Raw genomic sequence first — 14,647 nt, 5'->3', positions numbered from 1 at the left:
GGGCTGGGGCGGATACTCCTCTCCTGCTGAGAACGGATCCCTCTCCTACCCGCCAAGGACCCACCACTAACATCCCCCTCCCGCGAAGCGCCGAGGACGGATCCCCGGATACCCCCACCTCGATCTCCCCTCTTAGCCTCCGAGGACGAAGCCCCCAAGCCCGCGCCGAGGTTTCCCTAACCTCCTCCTCCTCCCTCCCAGCTCCTGCCCGCACCCCTTTTACCCCACCCCCCTACCCCCCTACCCCCCACCCCAGTCTCTCCTCCCGGGTGGTCCCAAAGATGGGACGGGACTTTCCGCGAAGGTAATTTAAATAAAAGGCGTGTGCTCTGGTTCTATTTGCATAGAGGCGGGGCCTCTGGCGCTGAGAGGCCGGAACACCCAATCAGGTGGAACCCCGGGACCTCTACCTCGCTCCAAACGACCCTGGGGGCGAAATCCGCCCAGAGACTTAATTTGCATGGGGCGGGGCCTGCCTCTTTGAGTGGGGCCGGGCGCCACTTCCCCTTCCGGTCGGCTTCCGCCCGCTGGCTTCCGCCCGCTAGCTTCCGGCTTCCGTGCGGCTTCCGCCCGCCTTCCGCCCCCCTTCCTTCCGGCTTCTGTCCAGTTTCCCTCTGCCTTCGCCGGGCGCCGCCCGCGGCCAGGGCACGAATGCTACCAAAACGGCGGCGAGCGCGGGTCAGGCCCCCGGACACCGCCCCCTCCTCCGCGGCACGCTTCCCTGGGGTCACTGTCTACCTGGCTGAGCCACGCATGGGCCGCAGCCGCGCGCCTTCCCTCACACGCCTGGCTCTCTCCAAGGGCTTCCGCGTCCTGGACGCCTACAGGTGCGCGGTCGTGGCGAAGCTCGCCGCCAGGTGAGGCCACCTTCCTAGGGCCGACCTTTCCGAGGGGCGCGGGGCGGGTCTGGCGCCCACGGCCTCGCCTCACCGGGGAACGTGGCACGCCCGTATAGGTATCACCATGCCGTCGCGCCCGGTGGGCCGGGGGATGCTGCCGAGTGGCGTGATGGCCTGAGCACAGATGCCCGTGCTCGGAACTTTACAGCTGACCAGCCACTTTCACATATGGTGTTTCCTTACTGCTGAGGATATTGAGATCTGAAATGACTCCCACGCAGCTGACCCCGGAGAGGAGGGGCACCTGAGGTGTTTGGATCCAGGTTAGCCCTGGCACTTCATGGTCATATAACCTTCCTGTCAATTTCCTCTTTTGTAAAAGGGTGTTAGCAGTTAGGGCCAGGCGTGTTTCTGTAGGACAAGGAGAGAATGTATGCCGGAGGCTTTATAAAGGGCCATGTGAGTGTAGCGGTGGTTAACAGTCAGTCCTTCCTTAGGTGAATTCATCTTGCCCTGTTAGCTAAACTGACTTCTCTCCTCAGGGCTGAGAAAGTGACTTGAGTGAGGCTCAAAGAGTAGAAGAAAACCAAACAAAAACAAAACCACTACAGACGCAATGCTGAAAGTAAGGGAGGAGGGTTCCCATGGTTTTGAAGTTGAAGAGCAAGTGAATCAGGAGCTAGTCCTCCTGAAGCTTAGTTAACGATTCCCAGCGGTGCAGCAGACCCACTGAGGAGAGGATGATGACCACGGCCCAGAGTGTACTGGGCACTATCTAAGCCGTTTTGCTTATTAGCTCATTTAATCTTTACAGCAACCCTGCAAAGTAGATATGTTACTATCTCTGCTCTGTGGATGAGGCAATCAAAGTACAGAGATAAGCGATGTGCCCAAGGGCACACAGCAAGTGTGTGGCAGAGCTGAGGTTCAAACCCAAGCAGTCTGTCTCCAGCACTTCGATGAAGACCCCCTCCTGGTCCTGGGCCCTGTACCCCTGGCCTCTCCTTCCTCCGGGGTTGGGGGGAGAGGGAGACAGACAAGTTAACACAAAAAAGGGTTGGTCTTGTCATCATAGCTAGAGCCGAGAACCACACACAGCTCTGCAGATGCTGGAGTGGTGGAGATGTTTGTCTGCCAGGAGGAGGGGCTGGGAGGTCTTTCTGAAGAATGAATAGGTGGTCACCAGGCAGAGGGGATAGTAACAGCAAAGGCCTGGAGGCATGGAGTGAAGCAGGAAGAATGGCAGGTCTGGGAAAGGGCTCTGGGCCTCACTTCCTCTTCTTCCCTCCGCCCAGCTCAGAGGTGACACACGTCATGATGGAGGGGACCTCAGCAGAGGAGGCCGTCTGCCAGCAGGAGCGCAGGACGGTGGCCCTTCACCCAGGATGCACCTGCCCAGTGCTCTTAGCGTAAGCTGGTTCACGGAGAGCATGGCGGCCGGGCAGCCTGTCCCTGTGGAGTGCCGGCACCGCCTGGAGGTGAGCCGGGTGAAGGATGAGGGTGGGGCCCCAGAGGAGGCCCCAGCGCAGGCCGGAGCTCAGCTGGGACAGGTGACACGGCAGCGGTGCCTCAGTGTCCTTCACATGAGGTGGGCGGTGAGGGCTCAGCCCAGACCACCAAGGGGCCCTGGGAAGCCAGGCCGTTCCCACTTCTCCTCTCACCACTGGTGCAAACTCTCTTGAGATCCACTTATTTTTAGCATCTTTAGGCCTTTCTTGCTTACCAAGTGGATGAGACTGTGACCCCAAGTGAAGCCAGCAGGAGGCCGTCCTCGGGGTGCTGTGAGGTTCATGGTCTCCGCCCACCTCAGTGCTTCCTGGGTGAGCACGGCTGGGGGCTTCAGGTGTGGGCTCAGAGCAGGGCTGCCCACATTCAAATCCTGACTCTGCCTGTGAGCCACGAGGCCTCGGTGTCCCCGTCTGTGAAGTGGGGATGACAGGCACCCCAGCCCACTTGCTTGAGAGGGTTCCGGGAGCTGGAGCACATACAACACGTGCGGTGGCAGGTGGTGCCACTCCTGCTGCTCTAGCCTCTGCAGGGCGACACCGCCTCTGCCCCGTGCCTCTGGCAGTTTTGCCCTCTGAGAGTCGGCCCCTTCTGTCCCGAGAGCCTTAGGTGACCACCCAGGAGAGGCAGGGCTCCGGGGGGCTTCCTGGGCCCCTGCCCACCCTGCAGCCTCGAAGCGGCCTGTATATTGCCCTTCCCCAGGTGGCTGTGTGCAGGAACGGGCCGTCACGCCCAGCATGGAGGCTGCCCTGTGCCTGCCAGCATCCCACACCCCTCACGCACCACAACGCCGGCCTCTCGGTGAGCCCTGGGTCCTCTGCCTCCCTGGGTGGGGCCAGGCCCTCCCCTGCCCCAGCCTTGGAGGGAGGGGTGGGGTGAGAGGTGGGGTGAGGTACCCCGCCATCCCTGCCCCTCACCACGGGCCCCTCCCTGCAGGAGGCTGCGGGCTTCGCCGGCAGTGAGGGCTGCCAACTCTCCTTGTGCAGAGCGGCCTCAGTGCTCAAGGCCCTTCCCAGCCCGGTCACGGCCCTGAGCCAGCTGCGTGGCCTGGCCCACTTTGGAGAACACTCGTGCAGGGTCGTCCAGGTCGGTGCTCCCCGCACTTAGCAGGGCGGGGTTGCGGGGGGAGGCGAGGGAGCCTCAGGGCCTGGCGAGGGCAGGTGGCTTGGTGGCTCAGAGCCCAGCTGCGGCCAGCCACCGTCTTCACTCAGATTCCTTACGTGTAAATTGGGGCCACAGCACCTGCCCTAGGGGGACTGAGAGGACTCAGCCAAGGGAGCTGCCGGGAGCCTGGCAGGCTGGTAGCTGGCACCACTTTCATCAGCTCAGACTGTCCAGGATGGTGGAAGAGGACCCCTGAGCATGAGCACCTCTTTTTACAATGCGAAGTATTTGAGGACCCAAAATGTGAAGTTGTCCTTTTGTACACTTAACACTGAGCGAATATATCATGATGGAAAAGATACTTTTGAATTCACTTATGCTTTTAAATGAAGTCTTGTTGAATTCACCTATGTTTTAAAAGCAATTGTTTACGTATCCCGGGGCTTGTTATTTATCTGAGAGGTGGCCCACGTTCCCTGCCCTAGGGGCTTGGAGGCTCCCTGGGCACAGTCTTCATTTCCAAGTCCCCTCGGATCCTGCTCGCACAAAGCCCCCCTGCTGGGCCTTGGGCCCCCAGCTCTCCTCTTTCCAGTCAGGTTTTGTCTTCTCCCACAGGAGCTGCTGGAACGCGGAGTGTGTGAGGAGGTGGAGAGAGTCCGGCTCTCGGAGAGGTACCAGGCCATGAAGGTACGCAGGGTAGCCCCCGGCAGGGGCATGGAGCTCCACGGTCCTCCCCCAGAGCCACAGCACACGGTTCACGCCATGTCAGGTGGCAAGCGGGGGCGGTGGGTCCCCCCCGGGGTCAGAGAATGTCTCACTGAGGAACTGGCAGCTTAGCCGACACCCGATATACACGAGGCAGCCAAGTGGAGGCGGACGAGAAGCTTGTTTTGATCACAGGGAATTTTCTAGATCACTCGGCACCATCTGTTCTTATTTGACTATTGATGGCATATTCTCAAGTATATCACATGCTCTGGCCTTTTACACAGAGCATACTGAACAAAACAGAACCTTTTTCCGGGTGCCACGGGGACCATTACATCTGTGGGGCTGCTCACCCTCGCAGTGTCTCCACCTTTGTGATCTCACGTACTCATTTTCTTGGTGGCGTCCTGCCTGTGTCCACGGCGCACCTTCCCACTGGTCCCGCCCATTTCCGGTCTGATAACGGAGCCACCAGAGCTCTTGTGGATGCCTCGGTCGGGCTCCTTAGACACCCCGGTTTTGTGGCTGGAGGTTGTCAGATTGGGGACTGGTCGGGGAGGAGGCGGGTGCTTCAAAAAGGGAGAGGAGCCCCGTGTGAAGGACGGGGGGCGGGGGGCTCAGGGGTGTGGAGGCAACACAGGAATTAGTGGCTAGAGAAGCGCTGAGAGAGGGCAGAGCCGTCTGCTACCTCCCCCGGGGTACCCCTGAGTCCCAGAAGGCATCCAGGCCAGGAGAGAAGTACGTGAACAGTTAGAAGTTTACTGTTACAAGCAACATGATTAGGTTATTCTCAGCCTCTTTCCCATCCAGTTCATGCTCTTGGTTCAGGGGATCCAGGGAGGGATGGCCAGCACAGTCCCAAAAGGGCAGGCTACAGCTGGTCTGCAGGAAGTGGGGCTCAGGGACACGAGTGCCACCCAGCTGCTCTTCCTCCCCTGGGCCCGCTCTTCTGTTTCAGAAGTCCCCGGGGAGGGGCTCTGAGTGGCTGGCTTAGGGCAAGGGCCCACCCCTGTCCAACGAGCTAGAGTCAAGGAAGAAACAGGTGAGTTGCTAGCACCCGCCCTGTGTGTGGGGTACCCGTGTGAGGGCAGCTGGCCACGCCACGAGGGGTCAGCTCCAGCAGCGTAGTTAGTTTCCACTGGCCTGGACGTCTCTGCTGACCCGTGGCCAGGCAGTGGCCATTGTCGTGTTTGAACCTGGAACAGAGCCCCAGCCAGCCCTAACCTGTTCCTTCCAGATCCTGCTAAAACAACCCCCTGGCTGTTAACTGCCCTTTTTTGCTGCCTGTGAAGAGGCAAAGCCACAGTAGTAAGTCCCAGCTGCCGTTGGGTGGGATGGGGTGGTTTTCCCAGTGAATGGACGGACTGTCAGGACGCCTGCTTTGGTGATGTTGGAATCGTAGGCTAGAACTGTACGGGTTCTGGGGAGAGACCCTGCTCGGGGAGGGCACCGAGGCCTGGGGAGGGAGCACATGGGGTCTTTCCCGGCCGTCCCCTGTGAGGGTGGGCTGTGTAGGCCGGGCTCGGGGTTTGAGTCCTGTCTGTGCACTCGCTGTGTGGCCTTGAGCAGGTTGCTTAAACTTGAAGAATGTGAGTGGGGATGCCACTTGCCCGGCCAGACGATGACTTAATGAGGCCACTTGTGTAACGCTGCAGTGGTGCCGTCCTGGGACACGCCTTGCACGGATCAGTGTCGGCATCCGCGTCTCGCTGTAAAAGCTTGCTCCTGACCAAGGTGCTGTGCTCATCCTCCGAACAGCTCTTCACTCAGATCTCTGGGCTCGGGGTAAGGACCGCTGACCGGTGGTACCAGGGCCGGCTGCGGACGCTGGACGGCCTCTGAGAACAGCCCAGAGACTGACCCGGCAGCAGAAAGCAGGTGAGCCCTGGGCTTCCCCAAAGCACCTGTGCCTGAAAGCCTCCCACACCATGGAGCCCTTAGCTCTGACGCATGGCATGTGCTCGTGGCTGCCTGTGTGGCAGGGAACAGGGTGAGTGTGAAGACGGGCATCTTTACTTGGTGGGCTTCCTGACCCAGTGGAGTCAGGACCCGGTGCCGCCCCTTCTCAGTGAACAATAATGGTCAGAGTAGCTGCCGTGACATTCAGGACCTCCTGGTTAGACTTGGACCTGAACCAGGCATGTACCCCTTACTCCTGATTCCGTAGAGGGGATGGCATGTCAGAGCAGCCCGGGCCCCGGGCACACTTGCTTGTGTGCTGCTTGGCGCCTTGGCCCACTGGCTGATGGCGTGGGGACCTGTGCCCAGTGGGGAGAGGCTCGTGAGGAGCCTGCTAGTGGGAGGTGGCGCCGAGCGGCGGAGAGAACGTGAACTTGAGAGTTTGTCAGGCCTGGGTTTGAGTCCCATCTCTGCCGCTTACTAGGTAGGAGACCGTGGCTTTGAGTCTTGACTTCTCTGAGCCTGAATTACGTTCTCTGTAAAGCACGGGATCCCGTGAGCTCCTTGGCGTGAGGCCAGCAGGTCGCAGGTGTTGAGCAGACTCTCCGTTCTCTCCGTGTGGCCTGGATTGGGGACCCTGCTGAAGGAGCCCTGCAGCCCAGCACCCATTGCCTCTTTGAACATCCTCCCAGGGGCTGGGGGAGGGGAGGCCAGGTGGGGGTCCTGGGAGAGTCTCCTGGTCAGTCAGCAGGAAGTGAGACCACAGAGCCGTGCGTCCAGTGGAGCGTTATGGTGACATCCGTCGGTTCCGCTCAGTCTCCTCTCCCAGGAGGAGAGGCCCGCGGCGCTTACTGAGTGTGCATCCTGCCCAGGGCCGTTTATTCCCACACGTAAACCTCTCCTAGCTGTGTGTGTGGAAGGCCCAGTGATCCCTCGGACAGGGGAGGAGGTGGACGTGGGTTAGAGCGAGGTGTTGATAAGCGGCAGAGCCATCTTCTTCACATCTCTTTATCACCTCCCGGGCCCGTTTTATGGATGGGAAAACCGAGGCATTGAAAGGGATAGTTTGTATCTTGATTGTGTCAACATCAGAATTCTGGTGTGACCTACAGTAGTTCTGCAAGATGTTACCGCTGGGGGGAACTGGGCAGAGGACACAGGGGACCTCTGTTATTTCCTTCAACTGTATGTGAACCTACAATTATTTCAAAATAAGCATTTGATATTTAAGGGAGAGGAGCGGGTAGTGGGAGACAGCCAGAGAGGGCCGGGCTGGGCAGGTCAGGAGAGCTGTGCTGCCCCCAGGACTCCAGCACCCCCAGGACCTGAGCACCCCGATCCTGCGGTCAGATGTGGAGACCCTGCAGCAGGCGGTGGAGGCAGCCATGGGGCAGGCCCTTCCTGGGGCCACGGTCGCGCTGACCAGCGGCTTCCGGAGGTCAGGGCGCTCCACGTGCCCTCCAGCTCAGCTCCAGGCCCTTCCCAGTGACGACGTCTGAGGCGGGACCACTGAGGTGGGCCTTCCCTCACTGAAGGGATTCGGGAGAACACGGAGGCTGAGAGTCAGACTGGCCCCCTCGGGGAAGTTGTAGGGCCACGACGTGGACTTCCTCATCACCCACCCCCAGGAGGGCCGGGAGGCAGGGCTGCTGCCCAGAGTGATGTGCTGCCTGAAGAAGCAGGTGAGGGGCTTCCTGCTCCCCCCGCTGACGGTCCTGCCAGGATCCTGGCTCCTGTCCCAGCCCCACGTGGTGGTGCCCGGCCATGTCTGCTCTCCCCCAGGACCTTGTCCTGTACCACCAGCACCAGCGCAGCCGGCAGGCAGATGACCCCACCCACCTGCCCCGGCAGAGCCACACCATGGATGCCTTTGAGGGGACTTCCTGCATTTTCCACCTGCCACAACCCCCAGGGGATGCTGTAGGGGCGCCCAGAGGCCCTGCCCCACCCTGACCACCTGGTGGTCACCCCCATCAGCCAGTTCCCCTCTGCACTACTCGGCTGGACTGGCTCCGAGGTAGGGAGTGTGCTGCTGCGGCCACCCTGGGGTCTGGGGTTGGTGGCCCTGCTGATGAAGTCACTCTTGCCCCATCGTTTCGAGCGGGAGCTGCGCCGCTTCAGCCAGAAGGAGAGCCGGAAGGGCTCTGGCTGAACAGCCGTGGTCTGTTTGATCCGGGGCAGGTGTGTTGCTGGGACGGGAGGCCTGGGTGGGGAAAATGGCTCTCTGCCCGGCCCACAGTCTGCATCGGCCCCGGGGCCCTCCAGCCTGGGACCCACAGGGCCCTCAAGAAGCACCCCACCGCGGGGCTGGGCTCTGCCTGACCTTCCAGCCTCCTCGCCACACCTGTCTCCGGGAAGCTGCCGCGGTGGTGGAGTGGCTCCCAGGCACTCATGCTTGCACTCTGTTGCAGAAGACGTTTTTCCACGTGGCTTCAGAGGAAGACATCTTCAGACTCTTGGGCCTTGAGTACCTTCCCCCTCAGCAGAGAAATGCCTGATCCTATTAGCTGGCCCCCACTTCCACTCTCTGGAAATGGAGGGCGCCATTTGAGCCAGACGCTATGGGTGTTCTGGTCCCTGAATGTTTCCAGGTGGAAGATGCACTGCTGCCCCAGGTCCTCACCCCTCCCAAGTGGGAGCCCTGTCTGTGTGGACCACCAATCCCCCACGTACACCCAGTTCAAGATGTCATGAAATGAGCATGTGGAACAAACTATGCTGTATTTCCTGAACGTGTTGCTGGTGTGGGTGACTGGGGAGCATGGGTATTGGTTCTGCCCAGAGGTCAGCTACGGGGAGCTGGTGAGGGTGGGGGATGTGGACCTAAGACAAATAGACTTCCAGTTATTTCTCCAACAAAAACGGGTTTATTCAGGATCAGCAGAGAATGGGTCTGCAACCATGGCAAGCCATGTGCAAGTCCCCAGCAAAAATGGAAAGGAAAACGCTTTTACAGAGGGGAAAAGGAATTTGGGAAGGCTACAGTAAACAAGAGTCCATGGCTCTTCATTGGCTGAGTCCTCGTCAGGAACGAATGAGGAGATCTTTCTTTCTGTTGGGCTCTGCTACCATCACAGGGCATGAGCGCTCCCCCCTCTGGTCTCCCAACTCTTGAGGTTTCTGTTTTTAATCTTTTTACACTTCCCCTTTAGATCAAGATGTTTCTCTGAAAGCATCACTGATCTGGGTCAGGCTTTCCAGTTTCAGGGTCTTTTTGTCCCTCAATACAAGGAAGGACCTTTCCAGGGTGTAGTGTCCCACATCAGAGGGCAAGTGCACAGATTGGAGATCTATTGAGGTCATATTTAAGTAACAAGGAGGGGTAGGAGGGACAACTCTTAGGCACTTTTTATCTGAAGTCCGTGTGTTACTAAGCGGTAGAGATTATCCGAAGCCTTACGTAATCAACGGTTTGGTGACAAAATTCTAACAGGCCTAGTCTGAATATCTTTGGAAAGCTGGCTCATCGGATGTCATCTGCTTCAGTTCAGGGAAATCTTTACTTTCAGGTCACCAGATGATTTTCAGGTCCAGACAGGGTTTGGTGCTTTCTTCAGGTGTGTCATGTGAATCCAAGAGTTGTATTCCTTGGAGTTTTGCAGCACAAGGGTTGGTTAGCAGAACCTGATAGCAGCCTTTCCAGGAAGGTTGAAGAGAGTCCTTCTGGAGGTGTCTTTTCCAAGAGATGAAATCTCCAGGTTGCAAGGTATGATGTTTAAGGTCCTCATCTCCCCAGAGTGCACTGGGAAAAGGTTGCTTACCGAAACATGGTTATTTTTAATAGAAGCAATTAGGCCTTTGCAGTATTGGAGTATCTCTCTTTTTATTAGTTGTGGGTCAAAAGAGGCAGGAGCCAGGGCTTCCCTGGTGGCGCAGTGGTTGAGAGTCCGCCTGCCGATGCAGGGGACATGGGTTCGTGCCCCAGTCCGGGAAGATCCCACATGCCGCGGAGCGGCTGGGCCCGTGAGTCATGGCCGCTGAGCCTGCGCGTCCGGAGTCTGTGCTCCTCAACGGGAGATGCCGCAGCAGTGAGAGGCCCGCGTACCGCAAAAAAAAAAAAAAAAAAAAAAAAAAAGGCAGGAGCCAAGTGCACTGGGCATCCTGTGACTACCTCAAAGGGTGTAAAAGTTCCAAAAAAGGTGGGTCTATGATTTAGAAGGACCAACAGCAATGCATTTGACCAAGGTATTTGGGGGGCCTCTACACGTTTTGCCAGTTGAGTCTTAATAATGCTGTTAGTGTGTTTGACCAAACCAGAGGATTGAGGGTGGTAAGTGCAGTGAAAGTGTTGTAAAACTGGCCAAACAGCACAGACTTTTTGAAGCACCTGGCCAGTGAAATGGGTTCCTCTATCATTATGAAGTTGAAGAGGAGTTCTCCAGGTAGGGATGATCTTTTCCAAGGCACTTCAGTCACAGAAGAGGTAGTAACCTATCTGCAAGGGGAAGCTCCAGTCCAGTGTGAAAACATACATACCATGACTAAAACATACTTACATCCCTGAAATGGAGGAAATTGTATGAAATCCATTTGCCAGATCTCAGATGATCCATCAGGCAATTTAAAATGTCCAGGAGCAGTACAAACAGACTTCCCTGGGTTGTACTTCAGACAAGGGGAACAAGGAGTAGGTACTTTCTGTGTCGTGGTTAGCGTTTCCCCACCAGTACTGACTCATGAAGGCTATCATTTTGTCAGACCAGTGGTTTCTTGCATGTACAGTGGTGAGGAGTGGGAATCTTAATTACAGTCTCCGCTAGGACTGGGTTACTTGGTCTGAACCAGAGCTTTCTCTTTTATCAAACCAACAGTCGTTGAATTTCCAATCTTGTTTTTCTTTTCCTGAGGCCAGTTTGTGGGCTTCCCGAGCTAGTTTTTAAAGGTATCGTTTGAGGAAATATTCCTTTGGACCATGACAGAAATTTAGCTGCTGTGGTTCCTTTAAAGGCGGAATTCCTTGCAGAAATTTCGGCAAGGTGATTTACCTTAGCTTCCAGAGAGTCCAGTTTAGAATGCCCTGGAATCTTACTAATAACCCAAGGGTGGATAAAAGTGTTGCATCCAATAACTCCTGAACACGGGGGCCATTTTAAATTTTATTTCTTCTGGAAATAGGGAAGCCACACTGCTTCCACAGCATTCCAAAATCACGAGCTACTCCGAAAACGTATCTACTGTCGATATAGATATTGGCAGTTCTGTCCTTGGCTAAAGTACAAGCCTGTGTGAGAGCATATCATTCAGCCTGTTGGGCCAAAGTTGCCGTAGGTAAAGAGGCTGCCTCAACAACATCAAAAGAAGTTGCAGTAACACCCCCAGCACAATATCTGCCATTGTCCCCTTTTAAATAAGAACCATCAGTGAACGTGAGAAGTCAGTGTTACCGACTGAAATTTCCTAGACATCATCATGAGGCGTCAGGAGGTGGCCTGTCAGGGTTAAGCAGTTGTGAGGGGCTTCCTCAGTGACAGAGGAGAGAAGAGTAGTAGCAGGGTTAAGGTTATTACAGCGTAGAAGAGTTAAGTGAAGAGCAGCTGACGAAAGGACTCCAGAGGCGTGAGACGGCTGACTGAGAAATGTTGAGTGTGATGAGAATTCAGGAGGGCTATTGCATGAGGTCCAGAAAAGATGAAAGGAGATCCCACAATGATTTTCACAGCGGTCTTAACCACAAGGGCAGCGGCCGTGATGGCTCGAGGCGAGAGGGGTATTTCCGTGTTACAGGGTCCAGTTGCTGGCCATAGTACCCTATGGGTCGACGATGGTCTCCATGTTTTGGGGTGAGTATCCCAAGGGCATTCCCTTCTTTTTCGTATACAAAAAGGGAATCTGATCATTGGGGTGCCTAAGGGCAGGTGGGCTCTTCAAACTCTCCTTTAGGTCCTTAAAATCTGTGTCATCTGGTTCTTCCCATAAAATTGGATTGGAGTTGTGCTTCAGTAAAACATACAGAGGTTTGGCCATGAGAGATAAATTTGGAGCTCAATTTTGGCAATAACCAACTAGCCCAAGGAAACCTCACAGTTGGTGCTTAGTTTTGGGTTTAGAGAAACTTAGGACGCCAGGAAGTCTGTCCGGAACGAAGTGTAGCCCTTGTTCTGATATCAGATGCCGTAAACAATGAACCTGGGTTTGGGGCAAACTGCAATTTATCCTCACTGCTGTATGTCCCTTTAAGGCTGAAAGTTAGCAGGTGGATGATGACTTCCTGTGAGGAGGTTTGAGAAAGAGCAAAGAAGCAAATCATCCACCTATTGCAGCAAAGTAGAACCTGTAGGGAACTTTGTTTCATCCAAATCAGCCTTCAGGAATTATGAGAAATAAGGACTCTCAGTAAAACCATGAGGTATTACTGTCCAGGTGAATAGTTTTTCTTCTCAAGTGAAGGCAAAAAGTTATTTGGTAGGTCCAACCGGAATGTTATAGCATGCACTGCATAAATCAAGGTACAGTAAAGAATGTACCTCCTGTGGGAATGACTGTTAGGAACGTATGAAAGGAGCAACAGGGTGTCAAGGGATAGCTATGTTGTTTATTACTTGGAGGTCCTGGACAAACCTACACCCTTGGCTTTTAGGTTTCCTCATCTGTAAAATGGGAGTATTACAGGGGCTAGTACAAGGACTAATGAGGCCCTGAACCTTGTAATCTGCAATTACGGGCTTTATGCCCGGGATGGCTTCTTTACTTATACATTGTCAATTCTGGGAAGAGATTTTGAGAGATCTGTTTGAATCTCGATGGGAGATGTGCTGTGAATTTTGCCAGTGGCAGTGGAGATTTTGCCGATAAAAAGGATGGTAGCTGATTCAATAGGGACAAATGATCTGTGTTTCCAGAATCAGCTGTCGTATCATCAGAGATGGAGCCAATAAAAGATATCAGAGAGTCGTTTAATTCACATTGTTGTTTACTCTGATGACTACTGTCAAATTCTGGAATTATTTCCCCCTTTTGGGAGAAAGAACTTCTGGCCTGATGCTTCTCTAAGAAGTCTCGGCATAATAAATGGATAGAGGTGGAGGAACTAAGAAGAAAAGTGTGTGTATCCCTCAGAGGGCCTAAACAAAGTGGAATAGGTTCAGAGACAGGAGCCTGTTGAGGTTCGTTGGAGATCCCCACTATTTGAACTGTTTACTCTGAGGCAGGGGCTGCTTTATAGTGCTGGGGCTGAGCCTTGAGAGTGTGGCTCCAAGTGTCCATTAGGACTGAAGCGATTCGCCCCCAATCTGGAGGAACGTTTCTCTAAGCCAGTTAAGAGGGAGGATTGAGAAGAGCCCCGTTGTTGAGAATTGGGAGGATGGTGGAAAAGCTGGTTGGAAGACTGAAGGTGCCTGAAGCACTTAAATTTGTAAAATCTCTTTTCCGAAGTCTTGGCTGTTTGCAACAATAGCAGAAACTAGGAGGGTTTTGGTTTCATGTAGGAGCCTTCATTTGCTGGAGTTGAAGATAAAGGATTTTAGCTGTCTCCCTTTTAGGTGACTCCTCTAAGAAAGTGAGAGAACTGGTTTGCAAGATTAACCAGATCTGGAATGGACACAGTTTTTCATTCCATCCTGTTCCTTTTTGCTAGAAGGGAAGGGTCCTGCTTCAGCCCACTAGTAAACATAGAGTTAAAAGCTGCCTGGGTAGAATTAACATCTGAAGGAAGATCAGAATTTTCTTTAAAAACAATCTGAAGTCAGTTGTTAATAGTCATGAACAGATTCATTAGATTATTGTGTGCAAGCCTGCATTTTGTTCCAATAAACAGGCTTTGGTAAAGCTGCAGGAATTGCCCCATGAAGTCGTCTAGCAATTGCCTGAGCCTGATCATATAAGTTAGCAGGGTGGTCTCCCGGTTGTAATTCTAAAGGCCTTTTAAGATTTTCCCAAGTAGCAGTTCTCATCCAATGCTGGGCCTGGCCTTCACCGACAAGCATATGAACTAGCTGATGTAAGTCAGAGAAACCGGGTTGCTGAGTTTGAATGACTATATTAAATTCCTCAGCAAATCTGTGAGGATCTTCAGTTACTTTGGAAAAATCTTTGACTGTGGCTGACAGTTCACCTTTAGTCCAGGGAGTATACGAAATTAAGGGTTTAAGTCTCTGGATTCCTAGGAGGCTTAATTTTAAAGGGACGGGTTCTGATAAGTTCAGAGGAAAAGCGAGTGGAGAGAGTTTTAGAGAAAAAGGGAAGTTCAGTGAGAGAATTAGTATGGGGAACTGAGGAGCTAGAGCAGGTGTAGGTGGCCCAGAAGAGCAGGAAGATGGCACTGGAGGCATGGCCTGAGCACAAGGGGCTGAGGGAGGGAGACAGGATGTTGCTGGAGGTGGAGCCCGGGACAAAGCAGCCAAGGAAGAAGAGCCTGAGGCTTTGGGAGGCATTCTATCTTTTTAATCATTTGTTTGCCTCAACGTCTCATTTTGCAGAAAGTCAATTTTAAGCTGCTGATAACGTTTGGAAGCCTCAAAATACCAATCAAAATAAGCATTCCATTCAGTTTTGGAAATTTTAGGGCTCTGATAGTCCAATTCTGTTTTAAGAAAAGTAAGCTCCCCATAATGGCCATCGATATTCTAGATTGCCTTTGGTGAGGTGGGTCCATT

General features: G+C 54.4%; 1 protein-coding gene across 1 annotated transcript; it reads left to right on the top strand.

The window, feature by feature from the left end:
* Positions 1–488: 488 nt before the first annotated feature.
* POLM (DNA polymerase mu) lies at positions 489–8,788 on the top strand. Its single transcript, XM_060107520.1, is given in 14 exon segments — positions 489–857; positions 2,135–2,244; positions 2,247–2,317; positions 3,048–3,146; positions 3,282–3,431; positions 4,065–4,136; positions 5,916–6,006; positions 6,009–6,035; positions 7,362–7,494; positions 7,624–7,738; positions 7,860–8,005; positions 8,007–8,190; positions 8,193–8,237; positions 8,468–8,788. Coding segments are annotated over 14 exon segments (1,536 nt in total). The 5' UTR covers positions 489–651; the 3' UTR covers positions 8,555–8,788.
* The last annotated feature ends 5,859 nt before the right edge of the window (positions 8,789–14,647 follow it).

This window comes from Mesoplodon densirostris, chromosome 9 (assembly GCF_025265405.1).
Source record: "Mesoplodon densirostris isolate mMesDen1 chromosome 9, mMesDen1 primary haplotype, whole genome shotgun sequence".
Lineage (NCBI taxonomy): Eukaryota > Metazoa > Chordata > Mammalia > Artiodactyla > Ziphiidae > Mesoplodon > Mesoplodon densirostris.
The sequence above is the reverse complement of the archived record's forward strand: the minus strand, read 5'-3'. Positions and strand labels throughout refer to the sequence as shown.